Source organism: Doryrhamphus excisus, chromosome 1, assembly GCF_030265055.1.
Source record: "Doryrhamphus excisus isolate RoL2022-K1 chromosome 1, RoL_Dexc_1.0, whole genome shotgun sequence".
NCBI classification, from domain to species: domain Eukaryota; kingdom Metazoa; phylum Chordata; class Actinopteri; order Syngnathiformes; family Syngnathidae; genus Doryrhamphus; species Doryrhamphus excisus.
In genome coordinates, this window is record NC_080466.1 from 16,593,787 (window position 1) to 16,616,688 (window position 22,902).

General features: G+C 40.8%; 2 protein-coding genes across 8 annotated transcripts in view; one reads left to right on the forward strand and one right to left on the reverse strand.

The window, feature by feature from the left end:
• The window catches only part of LOC131100709 (MORN repeat-containing protein 4-like), a 71,925-nt gene that overhangs the window by 46,953 nt on the left and 2,070 nt on the right, over positions 1 to 22,902 (reverse strand). For 2 of the 7 annotated variants that reach the window (XM_058046161.1, XM_058046160.1), the window contains exon 2: positions 9,023 to 9,111. The exons of 4 other annotated variants lie outside the window; for them this stretch is intronic. The gene's annotated coding sequence lies outside the window, so the exon portion shown is untranslated. Of the gene's footprint in view, positions 1 to 9,022; positions 9,112 to 19,495; positions 19,514 to 22,902 lie in introns of those variants that run through there. One more of the 7 variants, XM_058046163.1, reaches the window with a different exon arrangement.
• The window catches only part of lcor (ligand dependent nuclear receptor corepressor), a 70,444-nt gene that overhangs the window by 32,347 nt on the left and 15,195 nt on the right, over positions 1 to 22,902 (forward strand). The window contains exons 2-5 of the mRNA XM_058046153.1: positions 2,183 to 2,248; positions 5,259 to 5,338; positions 9,285 to 9,417; positions 15,997 to 16,437. Of these exons, the coding sequence (XP_057902136.1) occupies positions 2,183 to 2,248; positions 5,259 to 5,338; positions 9,285 to 9,417; positions 15,997 to 16,437 (720 nt within the window). The remainder of the gene's footprint in view (positions 1 to 2,182; positions 2,249 to 5,258; positions 5,339 to 9,284; positions 9,418 to 15,996; positions 16,438 to 22,902) is intronic.

Here is a 22,902-nt window from a genome sequence, read left to right on the forward strand (position 1 = left end):
CGTTCTCAGAAGCGGGTTCCCCACAGCCACACCCACTTCCCTATTTTTGTTTTTACGGCGTGATTCCATGCATATACACACACACACAGGCTGTAAGAGATAATAATAAAATAATAAATAAAATAATAAAATAATAATAATAATAATAATCCAAAGTCAAAACCCACAACAAGTACTTTTTGTGTGCGTAATTAAGATGTGTCATTTCATAAATGCCATTGCTCCTCTCTCAAGCAATGAATGACCTTCCGCGGTACAAATAATTAAATAACTCAAAATAAAACTGGAAATAATCTACAGAGTTAGAGAAATTAAATAAAATAGCAGAATCAAACGGGTTAAAAGATCAAATAATCAGTGTGGTGCAGTGTAAGTAATTCAATATAATATTCTGATACTTGGTTGCACGGCGGTCGAGTGGTTAGCGCGCAGACCTCACAGCTAGGAGACTAGGGTTCAATCCCTGTGTGGAGTTTGCATGTTCTCCCCGTGCATGCGTGGGTTTCCTGCCACATTCCAAAAACATGCTAGGTTAATTGCCGACTCTAAATTGTCCATAGGTATGAATGTGAGTGTGAATGGTTGTTTGTCTATATGTGCCCTGTGATAGGCTGGCCACCAGTCCAGGGTGTACCCCGCCTCTCGCCCGAAGACAGCTGGGATAGGCTCCAGCACCCCCGCAACCCTTGTGAGGATAAGCGGTAGAAAATGAATTAATGAATGAATGATGTTTTGTTGTTTTACAAATTTGGAGTGGTCAGACCGGAGCAGGAGGGGATAGAAAAGAAGAAAAAAGAAAACAGAGGGGGTAGTGCATTTTTAGACAAAATGTCTAAACAACGATGCCACAACAATCCTACTCCCGTTTCCTCCCACATTCCAAAAACATGCTAGGTTAATTGGCGACTCCAAATTGTCCATAGGTATGAATGTGAGTGTGAATGGTTGTTTGTCTATATGTGCCCTGTGATTGGCTGGCCACCAGTCCAGGGTGTACCCCGCCTCTCACCCGAAGACAGCTGGGATAGGCTCCTGCAACTATTATTATTTATGTATATTTATGTATATTTTTCCCCATGACTGCATATGGGGCTGCACGGTGGTCGAGTGGTTACCGCGCAGAACTCACAGTTGGGAGAGCCGAGTTCAATCCCACCCTCAACCATCTCTGTGTGGAGTTTTCATGTTCTCCCTGTGCATGCGTGGGTTTTCTCCGGGTACTCCGGTTTCCTCCCACATTCAAAAAAAAAACATGCTAGGTTAATTGGCGACTCCAAATTGTCCATAGGTATGAATGTGAGTGTGAATGGTTGTTTGTCTATATGTGCCCTGTGATTGGCTGGCCACCAGTCCAGGGTGTACCCCGCCTCTCGCACAAAGACAGCTGGGATAGGCTCCAGCAACCAACCTCGTGAGGAAAAACGTTAAAAAATGAATGAATTATTATAATACTTATTATTGTCATACTTATTATTGTTCAATGACTTAAAGTTAAACAACAAAATGAGCCTCATTTAAGTCTTAATTTAAGTCTTAATTCAGAAATGGAGTCACTTCACATCTCGCCAAGTTCAAACGTTCAAACGTTGCTGTGTGGCGTTGTCCAAGTCAACAATGTGAACCTTTTCCGCACATGAAAAGTCTTTGTTTGGCCGCCTTTGTGTATTGGCGGTTGAGGTGGGCGGGAGTGGGGTGTTTGTTTGTTTTTTTGGTTTTGTATTTAATGTGCTCAGGTTTGAAAATGATGAAACGATTCCTGTGGAGGCTGTATGTGGTTGCTAGGCAACAAGCACAGCCAGTGTTTACTGTTAATAAAAAGTGAGTGACATTAGCTAGTGTCTTAAAGCTAACACACTTCTTTGTGTCTAGAGCAGCATGTGTGTGTGTGTGTGTGTGTGTGTGTGTGTGCAAACACATAATAAGCTCCCGGCCAGCCTTGTGTTTGATATGTTACCACCTATTGGTGTGTGTGTGTGTGTGTGTGTGTGTGTGTGTGTGTGTCTAGCGTATTATTCTGCATATATATCATGCACTGTGCACTGTTTTATTGTCATTATCGCCATTATTGCATGAATGACACACACCAAAGTACAAAGTGCTTTTTTTTTTTTAAACAAAACTTGATTAAAGCTGTGGTCACATGACATTTGGGTCCTAACGTGGTTTGTCGTCTGGTTTGCAGGCTTTGAAAGCATCCTGGAAGGCTTGTTTGGGCCGGGAGTAGTCAAAGACGTTACGCTTTTCCAAGGTAACACACACACACACAGATGTTAATGAATCAGTATCTCGGGGTGAGAAACTTGAAATGCCATATAATGAAAATGTTATGATTATCATAACACACAGTACAGCCATAGCTAGATAGATTGGAAAATAAAAGTAAGAATTTGCACTTTTAGAAACTACATGGTGAACACAATAATTACATTTTCGGTACAGTAGCCATCTTGAATTTGATCATAGTTTATTGAGAAACAGTTTCTCATGTATATATGATATACAATGTATATACTGTGTGTATATATATTGTCTGTATATGTACAGTATTTGATCTATATTTTTAAATATTATTATTAAATATTATTTTATATTTTTTTATATTTTATATTATTTTATTATATAAATTATATATAAATAAAATTATATAAATTATATATTTTTTATTTTATTATTATTATTTTATATTATTATATTTTATATAATTTATTTTATTTTTTTCTTCCTTTCTTTTTTATTTTTCTTCTAATTCTTTTCTTATTTTCCTTTTCTCTATTTTAATTTGTGTTTTATTTTTTTATGGTAGACTAGAGTAGTCGAAGGTGTCTCCCAATGACGTGCATTGTTAGCTAGCTCATATGGACCAGTTTTATGCACAGAAAAGGGAAAGTCCACATGGGATTTTTTTTTTTTGTGCATCCAGACTTTTTTGTTTCTTTCGGCTTTTTCCTGATTACGGATATTTTTGATCCGCATATTTATTTTTGGTTTGAGAACTTTATATTCCGGATGCCCTTCCTGACGAATACCGATGGTGATTAGTAGTGGACTCAGACCCGAGGCTTCCGCTCCAAAGTCCAGGACGCTAACCACTACACCACGGCGGGTCCACACTGTGACGCATTATTAAATAGTTGCATCCAGATACTGGGTGAAAAAGATCTAATACACAAACGGGACACGCCAAACCACCGAAGAAGAGATAAAGTCCATCGTCTTTGACTTGTTTAGACTGACGACTAAGTGGAAATCAAGTTATTTTGAAGTGTAAGATGAGAAAATATCAGGAGAATGTCGACTAGAGTGAGTCATGCCAGTGAAATATTCAGATATTGGCACTTCTGGGCTCAAATCCAATGATTTTGCTCATATGTGACCTGCATCTGATTTTTTTTCAAATGTGACTCAGGCCTCATTCGTATGTGGATAGAAATTCAATACGTGGATCATTCTACAAATATAATTTAAGTAGAAAAGTAACAACAACAAAAATACAACAGCTGAAGAATAAATCAAAATATTAAGAGAAAAAAGAAAGTAATTTTACGTAAATAATGTGAGAAAATTTAATATATTTTTATATAAATAATTTTGTACATACATTTTTTTAAATTATGTTTTTATTTTATTGCATAAATTTGAAATATTAAAGAAAAATGACATTTAAAAGAATTGTAATAGAAACAAAACAAAAAGTTTGCTTTTTTTTAGGAAAATTGGCTTGCGGAAAAAAAGTTCTAATGTTACAAGAATAACGTCTAAATATCGTGGTATAAAGTCATAATTACGAAAAGTTGAAAGTTTAAATTTGACAAGAAAGTAACAAATGAAGACAGACAAAAAATTTATAAAATTATTATCGGAATAAATTCATAATATTACGAGAAGAAAATTTACAAAGATTATTTAAAAATAAAGTTGAAATACAAAAAAAACAGCCAAGCCGGAAGCGGTTGTCTTATTCGGATTTTTCTTCTATATGACAAAGCAGAGATGTAGGTTTCTCGAAATACATACAGTATATACGATATCACTTGTTAGCATTGCTTTACAAAAAGTGGCCTTTTATTTTTCGCGACTCTGAGAACTTGGCCATGCCTGCATTAGGTTATAAGAAGATTGCAAACACCCTGAAACTGAGCTGTATTATCTTTATAAAGGCTTAATTTTTGCATGGAATCTCATCGGAGAGGGGGGTACCTAATGAAGTGTCCAGTGAGTGCATGATTTTGTCACTTGTAGCGTGTCTAGTTTGAAATATATAACGTTACAGCAACAAAAGAAATACATGTGGAGTATGTGGGCCGTGCATGCGTGAGTGGTGGTGCATGATGCTAACATGTGTAGAACATGAGCCTTGTGTGTGTGCGTGTTAGCATAACGCATGAGTGAAAATGACGTTGACGAGCCAGAAATATTCTAAAAATGCCGTAAGTTGTTGGGGGAGGGATCACATGACTCCAGGACACCACGTTGACCTCATTGCTCCTGCAGGGGGACGCGGAGGGACGTAGGGGGTGGGGAGCAAGAACGTTATCTGATTGGTAGAGACGTTTGCGCCCTCATCACATTTCGATTTGATCCAAGTCTTATTTTTACATACGCTAGTAAGCAAAAATTCATTTTTAAACTGCAAAAATCACATCCATTTTCAATACCGCTCATCTTCGTTGGGTCACAGGTGAGCTGGAGCCTATCCCAGCTGAATGCCCCCCCCAACCAAAAAAAACACTATGAAATTATTTATTTGGTTCAGTCCATTGCTGCCCCTGTATTAGGTGTATTAGCACAAAGTATTGGTATCGGATCACTACTCCAGAAGAGTAGTTATTCAGTGTTAGCTCCTATAAAAACAATGTCGGAGCTTGGTTAACATGCAGGTGGCGTTATGTAAATAGAACAGGGATGAAATGCCAGCATCGGAAATATTCCACGTATGTTTCAATTCAGTTATTATTAATGTTATATATATATATATTTTTTTTAAAAATCATTAATGTTCTTCAAAAATCTGCCAAATGACATCAAAAGTAGAAAAGAGCTGGAATAGAACCGTGTCTAATAATTCCAAGAAAACTTTCATGGGAATTAGCTTGAAGCCATCTCGGGAAATAAAAACAACAACAACAAGCTTGGTTGGCATCACAATCATGCTGTTATTTCCTTAGCAGGCAGTGTGTGTGTGTGTGTGTGTGCGCGCTGATGAATTGCAGGACTTTCAATCGTCTGTTCTTTGTCTGACCCCCCCTTCCCCCAACCAGATTGCGAGCCCGAGGAAGTGTCCGACTGGTCTTTTGATGAAAACTGTCTCTTCTGCTGCCTACGACGTGAGAAAGCCAAGGTAGGCAGAGCTAATGCTTTTGACGAAATCGACACTTCATTCACTTCTCTAGTCCAAATATTAAAAACGTTACAGCAGATTTTATACTGAAATAAATTGCCATTGGTCCCCATTGATTTAACATTCAGTCATCGACTCACAGACAACCATAATACAAAATATATTCATTCATTCATTTTGTACCGCTTTTTCCTCACGAGGGTCGCGGGGGGTGCTGGAGCTTATCCCAGCTGTCTTTGGGCGAGAGGCGGGGTACACCGTGGACTGGTGGCCAGCCAATCACAGGGCACATATAGACAAACAACCATTCACATTCACATTCATACCTATGGACAATTGGGAGTCGCCGATTAACCTAGCATGTTTTTGGAATGTGGAAGGAAACCGGAGTACCCGGAGAAAACCCACGCATGCATGGGGAGAACATGCCAACTCCACACAGACATGCCCGAGGGTGGAATTGAACCCTGGTCTCCTAGCTGTGAGGTCTGCGCACTAACCACTAGACCGCCGTGCCACCCCTACAAAATATATAAGCAGTGAAAATCTGTTTTATAAGTCAACAGATCGCTGCACGGTGGGGGATATGAAGAGCTACAAGGAAAGGAGGGTGGGGGGGGGGTGCCGTCAGAGTCCGTCTCTTGTTTTTCCACTTGACCCTACGCTGACCTTCCAGGTCGGCCATCTGCCTCCTAAAAATATCTTCAAGAAACACCCCCCTTTTTTTTTGTCCTCCCCATCTGTCCCTCCCCATCTGTCCGTCAGCTCGTCCCTGACAAAATTTGTCACACATTTTATCCAGCGTGATCCAAGCAGAGAAGAACATTTTGGGTGAAATCAATTGGGGAGGTGTGGGTTTGTGTGTGTGTGTTGTGGGGGGGTATACTTGAGGAAATTCCACGGCGGCGTTTCGAATCACATAAAACGTGGCACGCTCAATATCATCTTTTTGCTTTTTGCTCCCAAAGAGAGTGATGCTGTTGAAACCGCTCTTTGTCTCGCGCCCTTAGCACGCAAGCACGCGTGAACAGAGTGATGTGATGTGTGATGAGTCATGTCTCCGACTGCCTCCTTGCATGCTGACTCTGCTTCCTGTTGTCTCACTTTATTGGCCAAATGACCATATTTGGTCATGGAAGTTGTCACCCGATGACTCTCAGTGAAACCCAGCCAACCCGTGAAGAGGATGAGGAATTATTGATTCAAAATCCATTCAATGAGGCTTCAACCAGGGTTCAATTCCACCCTCGACCATCTCTGTGTGGAGTTTACATGTTCTCCCTGTGCATGTGTGGGTTTTCTCCGGGTACTCCGGTTTCCTCCCACATTCCAAAAACATGCTAGGTTAATTGGCGACTCCAAATTGTCCATAGGTATGAATGTGAGTGTGAATGGTTGTTTGTCTATATGTGCCCTGTGATTGGCTGGCCACCAGTCCAGGGTGTACCCCGCCTCTCACCTGAAGACAGCTGGGATAGGCTCCAGCACCCTCGTGACCCTCGTGAGGATCAGCGGTAGAAAATGAATGAATGAATATTTAATAACAAATATATTTAAATAAAATGTATATACTATTTCAATTATGTAATGATTATTTTCATTGATTACTTTATTTAAGGCTGCACAGTGGGCGAGTGGTTAGCGCGCAGACCTCACAGCTAGGAGACCAGAGTTTGATTCCACCCTCGTTTGCATTTTCTCCCCGTGCATGCGTGGGTTTTCTCCGGGTACTCCGGTTTCCTCCCACATTCCAAAAACATACTAGGTTAATTGGCGACTCCAAATTGTCCATAGGTATGAATGTGAGTGTGAATGGTTGTTTGTCTATACAGTGAAGAAAATAAGTATTTGAACACCCTGCTATTTTGCTATTTCTCCCACTTAGAAATCATGGAGGGGTCTGAAATTTTCATCGTAGGTGCATGTCCACTGTGAGAGAGATAAACTAAAAAGAAAAATCCAGAAATCACAATGCATGATTTTTTAACAATTTATTTGTGTGATACAGCTGCAAATAAGTATTTGAACACCTGTGTATCATCTAGAATTCTGACCCTGAAAGACCTGTTAGTCTGCCCATTAGAAGTCCACCTGCACTCCATGTATCATCCTGAATCAGATGCACCTGTTTGAGGTCGTTAGCTGCATAAAGACACCTGTCCACCCCATACAATCAGTAAGACTTTAACTTGTAACAAGGCGAAGACCAAAGAGCTGTCCAAAGACACCAGAGACAAAATTGTACACCTCCACAAGGCTGGAAAGGGCTACGGAGCAATTACCAAGCAGCTTGGTGAAAAAAGGTCCACTGTTGGAGCTATCATTAGAAAATGGAAGAAGCTAAACATGACGGTCAATCTCAATCGGAGTGGAGCCCCATGCAAGATATCACCTCGTGGGGTCTCAATGATTCTAAGAAAGGTGAGGAATCAGCCCAGAACTACACGACAGGACTTGGTCAATGACCTGAAAAGAGCTGGGACCACCGTTTCCAAGGTTACTGTAGGTAATACACTAAGACGTCATGATGTGAAATCATGCATGGCACGAAAGGTTCCCCTGCTTAAACCAGCACATGTCAAGGCCCGTCTTAAGTTTGCATATGACCATTTGGATGATACAGAGGAGTCATGGGAGAAAGTTTTATGGTCAGATGAGACCAAAATAGAACTTTTTGGTCATAATTCCAATAAGCGTGTTTGGAGGAAGAAGAATGAAGAGTACAATCCGAAGAACACCATCCCTACTGTGAAGCATGGGGGTGGTAGCATCATGCTTTGGGGGTGTTTTTCTGCACATGGGACAGGACGAGTGCACTGCATTAAAGAGAGGATGACTGGGGCCGTGTATTGTGAGATTTTGGGGAACAACCTCCTTCCCTCTGTCAGAGCATTGAAGATGGGTCGTGGCTGGGTCTTCCAACACGACAACGACCCGAAGCACACAGCCAGGAAAACCAAGGAGTGGCTCCGTAAGAAGCATATCAAGGTTCTAGCATGGCCCAGCCAGTCTCCAGACCTGAACCCAATCGAAAATCTTTGGAGGGAGCTCAAACTCCGTGTTTCTCAGCGACAGCCCAGAAACCTGACTGATCTAGAGAAGATCTGTGTGGAGGAGTGGGCCAAGATCCCTCCTGCAGTGTGTGCAAACCTGGTGAAAAACTACAGGAAACGTTTGACCTCTGTAATAGCAAACAAAGGCTACTGTACCAAATATTAACATTCATTTTCTCAGGTGTTCAAATACTTATTTGCAGCTGTATCACACAAATAAATTGTTAAAAAATCATGCATTGTGATTTCTGGATTTTTCTTTTTAGTTTATCTCTCTCACAGTGGACATGCACCTACGATGAAAATTTCAGACCCCTCCATGATTTCTAAGTGGGAGAAATAGCAAAATAGCAGGGTGTTCAAATACTTATTTTCTTCACTGTATGTGCCCTGTGATTGGCTGGCCACCAGTCCAGGGTGTACCCCGCCTCTCGCCCAAAGACAGTTGGGATAGGCTCCAGCAACCCCCGACACCCTTGTGAGGATAAGCGGTAGAAAATGAATGAATGAATATCTTAATGAGTGTTTAGGTGACTATAGGGGTGCTATTTCATGTCTGCAGAACTCTAATTTAGAAGGTTTTCTATATTCAAACTGCAAAAATGCTCAATTTATAAAGAAGGAATCCTACTTCTTAGAAATTCATCACCACCACCAGTCCAGGGTGTACCCCGCCTCTCGTCCGAAGACAGCTGGGATAGGCTCCAGCACCCCGCGACCCTAAGCGGTAGAAAATGAATGAATGAATGAATTTGAAATGTCGACTTCCCCCTACTTTGGCTGCGCTGCACAATTTTTCAATTAGTCATTGTTCTCGTAGCTTTTAAACAATGATGCTCCACTACGGGCGTCACTTTCGGTTCTGACCGTTGTCCTTCCTCGGTGTGCTGCAGGAGCACAGGGCTGAGTTCAGCGCCGGCAGCCAGGTGCTGTCGGAGTGTGACGACCCCAAACAGGAGCAGTCTCGGATCAGCCGGCTGGAGAGACAGGCTCAAGACTTCCTCAATGCTGTGTTCCACAGGAAAGGTGAACGCACACGCATACACACACACACACACACACACACGTTGGCGCTCATTAGTGCCCACCCTCCAGTCATGAATTTCATTTCCAGGAGGTGCATCCAGGCAGGTTAAGTCTGGAAATTTGGTTCATTCCGCAGGGAAATTAATGAATGTGAGGACCCCCCCAACCCCAAAAAAAATATTCCTGTTAGGGAATACCAGCGTGTAATAGACACACCCACACACGCGTGCACACAAACACACACACAGAATTTAATCATTTATCTTCCCACCTGGAGTGAAGAGATTAATTTGAAAGTTTGTAATACCTTTCTTGTTCTATATTTAGATTCCAAATTTAAATTGGCGATGACCTAATAATGAGGAGTTGAACGTCTCCTTGCTTCACTATATTTAGTTTGAGTGGAACGATACGCCATCATGACTGTACGCTCTCCTATCATGGTTTGTATCATTTTAGGTACAGTGAGGGAACAAAACAGTGAAAACAGCTTTAAGGATTCTTAAAGTCAAACATTAAAAAACATTCATTCATTCATTTTCATGTGGAAATGCAGTACCTTTTTCCTAATAGTCAACACTCACTAAGCGGTTTGGTTGACAAAGTAAGCATTATTATTAGTATTATTATTATTATTAGTGGTAGTATTACTAGCAGTAGTAGTAGCAGTATTAGTAGTATTACTAGCAGTATTAGCAGTATTAGTAGTATTACTAGCAGTATTAGCAGTATTAGTAATAGCAGTATTAGTATTCGTAGCAGCAGTATTAGTATTCGCATTAGCAGTATTAGTATTAGCATTAGCAGTATTAGTATTAGCATTAGCAGTATTAGTAGCATTGGCATTAGCATTAGCAGCATTAGCATTAGTAGCATTAGCATTAGTATCAGTGGCAGCAGTATTAGTAGCAGCATTAGTAGCAGTATTAATATTAGTAGCAGTATTAATATTAGTATTAGTAGTAGTAGTAGTATTAGTAGCCTGCACCGCATTTCTTCACCGACTTGCCTCTTGAGGTACTTCCTGTCCCTTATATTTGCACTTAACCCAAAGTTATATACATTCAGCCCAATCACATCCAAAGTGAAAAAGTAAAAAGGGGCCAAGGATGAAACCCTGAGGGACGCCACATGAAAAAACTTTCCCAAAGATTTACATTTGGGGCAGAGAAGTTTGTGCCCCCCAGGTAGACCAAACTCAAGCAGTAGGAATCTGGGCCACCGAGGCTGACCCACTTTGCCGCCCTGGACTATGGTGATTAATATGAGCTTTCAAAAGCTGGTAGAAAGGTAGCGGGACGCCGTTGTACTCGCGACGACCAAGAGCGAGTCGGAATGGTAGTTGCTGCAGACCAAAAGGACCTTTTCAAAGATGGCCGAACAAGTCGGATATGTGATGATAAATTCACGAGTTGGACTCATGAGCAGCTTTCAAAGCACTCTTATGACCGCGAAACCACCACAGCTCTCCTCGGGTCTTCTTACTTCGTTTTGGACAATAAATATCACAAAGTCAAGTAGTCCTCAGTTTTCCAACACAAGCCACTGCTTATTTTCTTTCTCGTGCTTCCTATTCTTCTTTTTCTTTCTGGTCTTGTGTTATTTTCTTCTTCTTTCTTCTTTTGTTTGCATCTTTCCTGTTTTTCTTCTTGTTCGTTTTCTCTCTTCTTCCTGTTCTGGTTTTTTCTTTTGGTGTCGTTCCTCTTGTCTTTTTCTTTTTGTTCTTAATATTAATATTCTTCTTTTTCTTGTTGTTCTTCTTTCTGCCTCTTCATGCTGTTTTTCTTCTGTTGTTCCTCTCATCTTGTTCTTCTTTTCGTTCTTATTATCCTCCTCATGTTCTTCTTGTTGCTGTTCTTTTCATTTCACTCCATCTTTTTGTTGTCGTTCTTCCATCCATCCCATTTTCGACACCGCTTAATCGCCTTTTTATTGTTCTCCGTGTTCTCATACTTCTTTTTGTTCTTAATATTAATATTCTTCTTTTTCTTGTTGTTCTTCCTCTTCTTCATGCTGTTCTGTTGTTCCTCTCGTCTTGTTCTTCTTTTCGTTCTTATTATCCTCGTCATGTTCTTCTTGTTGCTGTTCTTTTCATTTTACTCCATCTTTTTGTTGTCGTTCTTCCATCCATCCCATTTTCTACACCACTTAATCGCCTTTTTATTGTTCTCCGTGTTCTCCTTCTTGTTCCTTTTTGTTCTTGTTCTCATACTTCTTTTTGTTCTTAATATTCTTTTTTTTTCTTGTTGTTCTTTCTTCCTCTTCTTCATGCTGTTCTGTTGTTCCTCTCGTCTTGTTCTTCTTTTCGTTCTTATTATCCTCATGTTCTTCTTGTTGCTGTTCTTTTCATTTTACTCCATCTGTTTGTTGTCGTTCTTCCATCCATCCCATTTTCTACACCGCTTAATCGCCTTTTTATTGTTCTCTGTGTTCTCCTTCTTGTTCCTTTTTGTTCTTAATATTAATATTATTCTTTTTCTTGTTCCTCTTTCTTCCTCTTCTTCATGCTGTTCTGTTGTTCCTCTCATCTTGTTCTTCTTTTCATTCTTATTATCCTCCTCATGTTCTTCTTGTTGCTGTTCTTTTCATTTTACTCCATCTTTTTGTTGTCGTTCTTCCATCCATCCCATTTTCGACACCGCTTAAATCGCCTTTTTTATTGTTCTCCGTGTTCTCCTTCTTGTTCCTTTTTGTTCTTGTTCTCATACTTCTCCTCTGATGCTCCTCTTGCTCAATAAATGATTTGTTTACTTCCACTTGGCCTGCGGGAGAATTCCCGACTGAGCCAAACCGCTGCACTGAAGCGACGACGTGGGAGAATTTAATTATGTAACACTAAATCTTAAGGCTTGATTAGATTTCTCGGGTTCAGCGGAAGTGACAAGAGATTTATCACGCATTAATTGATGAGGTTTTTTTTTTTGCGTTAAAGTTCATCCTAAATATGTTTGAAAACAGAAATATGCAAATCGCTTCCTCTTAAACCATGACATTAGGAATGCTGCAGGTGTCCCTATTGATGTCAGCCAGGTCGTGTTTGAAAGCAGACGTGTAGTTTAAAAACACCATGAAACATTTCTCAAGGAATTAATTCATATGAGCCATATATTACACACACATATATATTCACATATATATATATTCACTGTTGATACTGACCCTGGTGATTGACGGCTACTATTTAGTGCAGCTGCCAGGTGACGACCTATGAGGCGTCTTTGTCTTAAACTACACACTCTCAGATATTTGTCTTCTTGCACAGTTATATATATATATATATATATATATATATATATATATATATATATATATATATATATATATATATATATATATATATATATAAATATAGATTCATTAATTCATTTTCTACCGCTTTTCCTCATGAGGGTCGCGGGGGGTGCTGGAGCCTATCCCAGCTGTCGTCTTCGGGCGAGAGGCGGGGTACACCCTGGACTGGTGGCCAGCCAATCACAGGGCACATATAGACAAACAACCATTCACACTCACATTCATACCTATGGACAATTTGGAGTCGCCAATTAACTTAGCATGTTTTTTTTGGAATGTGGGAGGAAACCGGAGTACCCGGAGAAAAACACAGGGAGAACATGCAAACTCCACACAGAGATGGCTGAGGGTGGAATTGAACCCTGGTCTCCTAGCTGTGAGGTCTGCGCGCTAACAGTAGTATATATATATGTAATTCTTTGGAAAACAACGAAATTTGCAAGTGCTCCCAAACTTTTGAGCGGTGGTAGTATATATATATATATATATATTATACACATTTATACACACACACAGTACAGTTATTATGGGAGGCTCGTTAGCAGTCATTACATTTTTTTTTAAAATCTGCCTTAAACTCGCATGCCTTCCCTCCTGAATATATAACATTATTGAAATATAAAAATGGCGCGTTAATTGGCGGAGAAGTCATCAGTGCCTCGGGCCGCTTGGTGAAAAGTTCACATGGATAATTAGGATGGAACATCGGCGGTTTTCACGCCACTTTTACCACACTGGCTTGATGCTTCTATGCAGCCCGTGAGCCAAAGGGAGTGGAAGGGGGAGAAAAAAAAAAAAAAAGAGGATTTATTTGGCCAACAGAGCAGCTCATGAGGATTTAAATCTCCGCTGGCATGCTAGCTTCCAAATAAACAGATGAAGTTTCTGGGACGACGCCAGATTAAAAGTCCATCAATTAAATAAAACAAACCAGGCCTGTGAGAATTACTGGAACGTCTTATCAGTCTGATCAATGAAGAGCTGTTTTTTTTTTTTTTGAGCCATGCAAGGCATGATGGGAGGGAGAGCGCCTGGTGCTGCTGGTGCTTCCTGGGACATTTTTTCAAAATTGGCCGTTGGCATGTTCTTAAAAAAATACAATGACACTGGAAACGTCTCCTGGCGTCTTTGCGGTGGGATCATCTGACCTGCGTCTGCATGTTCTGGACACGTGGGTGAAGGAAGGGGCTGAGCCGTCGACTGATTGCCATCTGGTGATGACTTGGATTAGACGGCAGAGGAGGAAGCCGGACCCAAACGTGGTGTGAGGGTTGTGCTGGGAACGTGGGAACGCTGGGAGCCCTCACCTCTTGTAGAGCTTCTCCTGAATCCAGTGGGAGGATGAGGATATCGAGTCCGAACCGGCCGTATTCCGTGCTTCCATTGCTGAGGCAGCTAATCAGAACCGCGGATGCAAGATGGTCAAGGTTGTTCAGTGCCCATTGGTGGACACCAGGGGTTTAGGGGCTGCTGTCAGAAGGAGTCCTTTTGACCATGGGTGGTTTGTGGGGCTCCCGATTCAGCTGCCAGGTACCAGAAAACCAAGCTGCATCAAATTTGGCAGTTTTTTGAGGCAAAACCCCGGGTGTGGGAGGGGTTTAGGGAGGCAATGGAGCTCAATTAGTAGTACGGGATTGGTGGCACACTACTACTACGTGCCATTCGGTCTTTGTTCAACCGGAGCCTGCTTCACATTGCCAGCACTAATTCAAGCCTACATCAAGACATATTCGACTTATTTTCCGGGCTATAAGTCTCCCTTTTTTTCATAGTTGGCCGTTCCTGCGACTTATACTCCAGAGCGACTTATAAATGAAAAAAACTGTTTATGTTACATAAACACCGGACACCATGTTTATATTTTTTGTGTAGCTGAATAACCATTGTGTTAGCATATTACACCTATTCAGCCTGTTCTCTATTCTTTTATTGTTAGAACTTGCCTTCCAAGAGGACGTAATGTCTGTTTTGGTCAAGTAGTTTGTAAAATAATTTACCTGGAAAAAATGTGACTCCAGTGCGACTTATGTATGTTTTTTTCTACCGAAATTATGCATTTTTGGCATTGTGCGACTTATACTTCAGAGCGACTTATTAATGAAAATATATACCGTATTTTCTGGACTATAAGTCGCACTTTTTTTCATAGGTTGGCTGCTCCTGCGACTTAGAAATGAAAAAACTGTTTATGTTACATAAACACTGGACACCTTGGTACTTCGGTATGGACAAAAATTAAATAAAAAAAAAATGTAAAAAATTAAAAAAAAAAAATGTTTCCCAACTTAAACTATATTAGGAAAGCAGGACGTGAACAAATGTAACAGTTACTGATTGTAAAAGTACCAGAAGGAGGGGTAGGATTTAATAAGCTTTGCTTCTTCCTTACATACCGAAACATGACAAAAAAAATTAAACATTTAAAAATAAAAAACATATCATATATTATATCACCTCATACTTCGGTACGTGACAAAAATTTTTTTTTTAAATTAAAAATACAAAAATAATACAATAAAATAAAAAAAACGTATATTAGGAAAGCAGGACGTGAACAAATGTAACAGTTACTGATTGTAAAAGCACCAGATGGAGGGGTAGGATTTAATAAGCTTTGCTTCTTCCTACTCCTTTTGGACATGTGGAACTGTGAACTGATTATGGGATGCATTCAATTGTAATCTGGTGCATGTTCAAATGAAATAAAACCATTACCATAACTTGCCTTCCAAGATGGCGTAATGTCTGTTTTGGTTTTGTATGTTTTTTTCTACCTAATTATGCATTTTTGGCCTTGTGCGAGTTATACTCCGGAGCGACTTATACTCCAGAAAATACGGTAATTTCTAGGTGGAATATCGAGGGGGTCCAGCTTGGAGGCCTTAAGATCTTGTCTCCGTCTCTGGTCCTGATGTTTACTGGGGCAGTTTGTGCTTCAGCACCTCTGAATCTGAGACCATGGTTCTCATTCGGAAAAGGGTGGCTTGTACCCTCCTGTTCGGGAGTGAGGTCTTGAACTGGGTTGGAGGAGTTCAAGTATCTCAGGGTCTTGTTCATGGGTGAAGGGAGGTTGTAGCGAGAGGATCTGCAGACGCTGCAATGGTAAAGACATTGATAGCTTACCCATTTATTGCGCTCCATTTATGGTACATGGTGTCACAGACGGGATTAAATGTGATTTTTGGATTATTTCAGTATGACACCAGGATTATTCATCCAGGATGAAATACTGAGCACATTCCTGGAGGACAGAATTCTGATGGCTTTGTGTTTTTTTTTTCTCCTTAGAACTCCCGAGTTTCTCAGACCCTCACATTCCTCTAGTGGCTCGTGAGATCATGCAGCGAATGATCCGCCAGTTTGCCGCCGAATATACCTCAAAAACTACTCAGGACGAACCGCCCCCGCCCAACGGCACCATGAAGGACCAAAGCCTGCCGAGAGCGGCGTCTCTGGCCACCGCCGCCCCCTGCTCGCCGGGGCCCGCGCCCGCCTCCCCTCCATCGTCTGCCTCCTCATCCCCGTCCCCGGGTCTCAGCCCCCCTGCCGCCGCCGCATGCACCGAGAGCAGTAATGGCACCATTAACGGTGGCGGAGGAGGGGGCGGAGCCACTGCTGCTGCCTCTGCACAGAACCCCGTCCTCAGCAAGCTTCTCATGGCCGACCAAGACGGCCCGCTGGACCTTACAGTCAAGAAGAACCAGCCAGAGGCAGAGCCTACACAGCAGGGTGAGTGGGCGGGGCTACACATCCAATTAGTAAGCCTTCCTATAAATATTAACGAGCTCACACACACACACCATATCCGTTTAATCAAAACGGCCCAGCGGGAGGTCGCGGTTCGATTACCGACCCGGCTGTCAACAGCTCCCCCGCTCGGACCCCCCGACCACAGCGTGACCGTTCGCCCTCGTTAAGAGCGGCTTTTAGGAAGCAGCTTACTGTAAGCTTCCTTAATTTTCGCCAAAAAGATTTAGGCTTTCACATGCTGCTCACTCACTCGCGCCGCTTTGAAATATCACTGCAAATAACGCCTGATTCAATGCTGGCACAGCCGAGAGAATCAAGTTATTATGTGAAATGCGAGAAGAGGATCATCACTATCACATATCCATAAAGACACTTTTTTCCCCCATTTAAAAGTGAGACAAAACATTATGTGTAAGCAATAATTGTAATGGTTTTATTTCATTTGAACATGCATCAGATTACAATTGAATGCATCCCATAATCAGTTCACAGTTCCACATGTCCAAAAGGAGTAGGAAGAAACAAAGCTTATTAAATCCTACCCTTCCATCTGGTACTTTTACAATCAGTAACTGTTACATTTGTTCACTTCCTGCTTTCCTAATATAATTTAAGGTTTGTTTGTTTTTTGTCACATACTGAAGTACGAGGCAATATGAGCATCCAATGACATAATGGGTACCATAGTAAGTGTCAATATAGTGATATACAGACTCGGATATATCGGACTCGGATATATCGGAAATTCGCTCACAACAGACAGATAAAAAAGAACCAATTTTTCTGTAATGCATTTCCAATAAAAATTCATTGCATATATCGGATTTTTTATAACGGATTTCGCCTATTTCGGACAAAATCTCCAGTCCAGTTCCAATGCATTTCCATTAAATTTCCCTCGCATATATTGGATGGCCGCATCGTTATGCTAATCTTGTTGATGTCACTGGCTATTGTCTTTCTCCTGGCTCCAGATTTAGGACAAATATAAAAGTGAATGACGTCAATAATACTAGCACAGCAGTGCATGAGATCTTAACCTCACTATTGGAAATAACGTAGGCCCGACGGGCATAACAGGGCCTAGCTTAATTAACAATTTGTTATGCTCAGAGTTCAATAAAGTTAAATTCTCATTACCTTACGTCTCTTTTCATTGCCCAGTCCAGGTACATTGGAAACATAGTCAAGGAAGTGCCTTTTTATAACGGATAAAATCCGATTTACGCATATACCGGATATAAATCCGATATATGCGTAAAACGGACATTTTCCGGTATACGCATATAACGGATTTCGCTTATATCGGACAAAACCAGTGGGAACAATTGAATCCGATATATCCGAGGTTTACTGTATATAGCACATCATGACTGGTTCAAGACTCTTCATCCTTGTATTTAGCAAACATCAACTGCTTGTATTGTTTCTTGAATTGGCTCATCGTTGTGCATTGTTTGAGGTCCTTACTCAATCCATTCCATAGTTTGATTCCACATACTGAAATGCTATGGCTTTTTAACGTAGTCCTAGCATAGAAGTGTTTCAAATGTACTTCTTCCCTGAGATCATATTTCTCCTCTCTTGTAGAGAAGTATTGGATGACATTTTTAGCTAATTGGCTATTTTTTGCCTTATGCATTATTTTAGCTGTTTGAACATGAACTATATCAGCAAGTTGAAGTATTTGTGATTTTAGAAATAAAGAGTATGTTCTCTGTAGGCGGCATTATGAATTATCCTTACTGACCTTTTTTGCAGTACATTTAGCAATTGAAGATTGCTTTTATAGTTATTACCCCATATTTCCACTCAATAAGTAAGATATGGTAGAACCAGAGAGCAATAAAGAGTGTGGAGTGATTTCTGATTGAGAACAAATTTTGTTCACTTCCTGCTTTCTTAATATAATTTTTTATTTTTATCTTAATTTTAATTTTTAGTCCCGTACCGAAGTACAAGCTGATATGAGCATCCAATGACGCACGGCGGATGAGTGGTTAGCACGCAGACCTCACAGCTAGGAGACCAGGGTTCAATTCCACCCTCGGGCATCTCTGTGTGTAGTTTGCATGTTCTCCCCGTGCATGCGTGGGTTTTCTCCGGGTACTCCGGTTTCCTCCCACATTCCAAAAACATGCTAGGTTAATTGGCGACTCCAAATTTGTCCATAGGTATGAATGTGAGTGTGAATGGTTGTTTGTCTATATGTGCCCTGTGATTGGCTGGCCACCAGATGTACTTTCTTGCAATTTTTTTCAGCTGGTCTTAAAATTTTGAAGTGCATATGATATGAATAATAAAAAATATTTTTTTTAATTACATGCATTCAAGTATTTTTAGTTTTAATAAATAAAATAAAATAATAAAATTGCATCGCATGTTTCTGCTAAGCCCCCCCCCCCCCTCCTTGTTAAGGAGTTGACAAAAAATTACCAAAAACTTAAAAAAATAATTCTTAAAAAAAAATGTTCATCACTGTGCACAACGCAGGACACTAATGAATATATGATTTGCTAATACAGTTGCTGGTGTGTTTGCTACACACAAGCGCATTAATCTTGTTTTTCTGCCTCTGCAATGTTTTTCATTCCAATATCACCTCATGTTTTCTTTTTTTTTTTTTTTGGTGCGATTAAATGATAAAAGCTCCTGAAGATTAACTAGGCTGCAGCGGCTCCGTGGCCCAGTTAGGTCTGCACGGGTTAGCGGGGATGTCAAAGGTCAGCTGCACTTTAGGGATTACAGACGCCAAACGGAGAAAGAAAAACATGCTGCTAAATACATGTAGGCTCTTTACTTAAAAAAACACACCATTTGTATTTACTACCACTGTCTACCTGTTGTCGTAATTAAAAAATAAACTTTTGCAACACCATTTTCCCCACAGGAAAATATTGTCAACAGAAATAGTCTGTTCCAGGGTCAAACTGTGGCCATAATAAAAGCTTTAAATGTACAAGCAAGAAAAAAGTGAGTAGAGTTAACAGTATAAAATGCTAACTTTGCTAACAAGGGAGGGTTCGGTTGTACTCACGAGACCGGGGGTGCTCACACTTTCAGCCACGAGAAGATGCACAAGACTGGGTGGGTATACGTGAACGATACAAGATTTTAATGAGATCTTGTGACAATTTATGTATATTATTATGTCTTACAATACTTCTCTACAATAGAGGAGAAATATGATGTCAGGGAAGAAGTACATTTGAAACACTTCTATGCTAGGACTACGTTAAAAAGCCATAGCATTTCAGTATGTGGAATCAAACTATGGAATGGATTGAGTAAGGACCTCAAACAATGCACAACGATGAGCCAATTCAAGAAACAATACAAGCAGTTGATGTTTGCTAAATATAAGGATGAAGAGTCTTGAACCAGTCATGATTATTATAGCCATTATTATGTCATTGGATGGTCATATCACCTCGTACTTTGGTATGTGAAAAAAAATTTAAAAAATAAAAACATTTATTTAAAAAAAATTACAAATTTTAAAATTAAAAAAACTTAAAAATTTAAAAACTTTAACATTTTTAATTTTTTTTAATTTACAAATTTTCAAATAAAAAACAAAACAAAAATTATATCAGGAAAGCAGGAAGTGAACAAATGTAACAGTTCCATTAATGTAACAGTTCCATTAATCCATTATCCATTACCATATTATTTCTGTATATTTTTTCCCCATGACTGCATATGGCTAAAGATGAGTCAAAATCCTCTAAAAATGTCCTGTACTCGAGGGGACGTCTTCCAAAAAGTGTCTGGTAGTGAACGAGTTAATGAAAGGCGGAGAGTTTTTGTGCTTTCCAAGCCGCCCTGACCCGTGTGATCATTTGCATATTTATGAGTAAACTGAGACTTCACACTCAGCTTGTCGCCATATTCTTCGGACTTCCGCGTGAAAGCGTCCACCTGCTCAAGTCACTGTGTGTAATAATAATAATAATAATAATTTCTGATTGGATGCATATATCGGTTGGATGCGGTTGAAGTGTCTTGCCAAAGGACTCAGGGTTCGAAACAGCAACCAGCGCTGGGTGGCACCAGCTTGCACCGTCGCTGATTGATTTGATTGATGGCTCTTGACGAATGTCATGTGATAATTGTTGCCGGTGTCGAGCTCCGCAGTGGACAGAAGTTATTAGTGTTGACTTGGACCTTGTCACCGAGCGGGGGAATATGGCCGCGTCACCATGGTAACACAGTTGGACGTGATAATTACAGTCCAGTACGAAAGTTGCGTTCCCTTCACATGTTGGTCATGTGATCTAATCGTTGAAAAGTCACACTTTAAGAAGGCGTTAATAGAAGTGTGCTTCTGTCAAATAAATTGGGAGCAGCATTCCCGCTGGGAATCGCTTTCTCAATTAACTGTCAATTAAAAAGTCAATGAGGTTCTCTTCATTTAGTAATGTGGACCCACAACTGAAGCCATAACTCGATGACTGTGTCAACTTCATAGCTTTTTTCTTTCAAAAATATTTTTACAACACCGACACCTTGCACCATATTGAAGTTTAAAAGAACTTCAAAGAAAATGCCAAATCTCGGGAGATCTCGTGACACCCCTAGTTAATCGTTGTAATCCAGTCCAGGGATCTGCAACCGGCGGCTCCCTTCAACAAGCATAGCAAAATAAAACAAATTCATAACCAGGACTATGTTTTATAGCATATTTGCTTGGAGCCAGGCTGCACGGAAGTCGAGTGGTTAGCGTGCAGACCTCACAGCTAGGAAACAAGGGTTCAATCCCACCCTCGGCCATCTCTGTGTGGAGTTTGCATGTTCTCCCCGTGCATGCGTGGGTTTTCTCCAGGTACTCCGGTTTCCACCCACATTCCGAAAACATGCTAGGTTTATTAGCGACTCCAAATTGTCCATAGGTATGAATGTGAGTGTGAATGGTTTGTCTATATGTGCCCTGTGATGGGCTGGCCACCAGTCCAGGGTGTACCCCGCCTCTCGCCCGAAGACAGCTGGGATAGGCTCCAACACACCCACGACCCTCGTGAGGATAAGCGGTAGAAAATGAATGAATTAATTAAATTACCACACAAGCTAGGAGACTAGGGTTCAATTCCCGACTCGGCCATCTCTGTGTGGAGTTTGCATGTTCTCCCCGTGTATGCGTGGGTTTTCTCCGGGGACTTCAGTTTCCTCCCACATTCCGAAAACATGCTAGGTTTATTAGCGACTCCAAATTGTCCATAGGTATGAATGTGAGTGTGAATGGTTTGTCTATATGTGCCCTGTGATTGGCTGGCCACCAGTCCAGGGTGTACCCCGCCTCTCGCCCGAAGACAGCTGGGATAGGCTCCAGCACACCTGCGACCCTCGTGAGGATAAGCGGTAGAAAATGAATGAATGAACGAATTCATGAATATCAGTGTTTAGGTGACTATAGGGGTGCTATTTCATGTCTGCAGAACTCTGATTTAGAAGGTTGAAAACAGGTTTTCGATATTCAAACTACAAAAATGCTCAAGTTATAAAGAAGGAATCCGACTTCTTAGAAATTCACGACCACCACCAGTCCAGGGTGTACCCCGCCTCTCGCCCGAAGACAGCTGGGATAGGCTCCAGCACCCCCCGCGATCCTTGTGAGGATAAGCGGTAGAAAATGAATGAATGAATGAATGCTTGGAGCCTGTGACATGCTAATTGCAGAGGTGGTGACTACAGGAAAGGCGGATAGTGCCGCTGCAGCTGGCGCAGAACAAAATTTGCTTTGGCATTCACATCTCAAAATACCAGGAAAATCTGCCAACGACATCAGTAAAGTCTTTACATTTGCTGGATGTCGCTTCTGAGAAAAGCGTTTGCAAAATCGCCAAGTTATTGACAGATGGAGAATACATGGAAGAATCGTTCATAATAATATCAGAGTATCTATTCAGCCCATTGAAAAATAAACGGGCAATTCAGAAAATGAAAAGAATGGCTCTCTTTGCAAAGAGAGCCAAGGACAAGACCAATAGAACCAATACAATGGTTATTGATGACAACTCGGCGCAGGCATAAACATTTTTGAACAAACACTGATACGTAGCTATGTCAAATCTGATGGATTTTTCCCCCCCCCTTTAAGTTGCTTACGTTTTGTTTTCATTTTATACAAATATGGGAACCAATCAGTAAGACTTAGAGAGTTAAGTGCTTACATTATTTCAGTAGGGGTACACATGTAGGTGTACCTCGGTTTATCTAATGCTGTAATTGTAACAGGTAACGTTCTTAAATGATTACAATTTTTGCAAGTTTATAAGCAGTGTTATGTTTAGCATGTTTTTTTTTGTTTGTTTGTTTTACTGGAGGAGGCGGGAAATGTGTCTTTTGATGGAAAAAGTTGCCTGTTGCCTCCACAGCACTCATCCAACAGAGTGCAATAGCTGTCCTAAGCTAGTTTAGCACTTGGGGGTACGTTCAACATTCTTG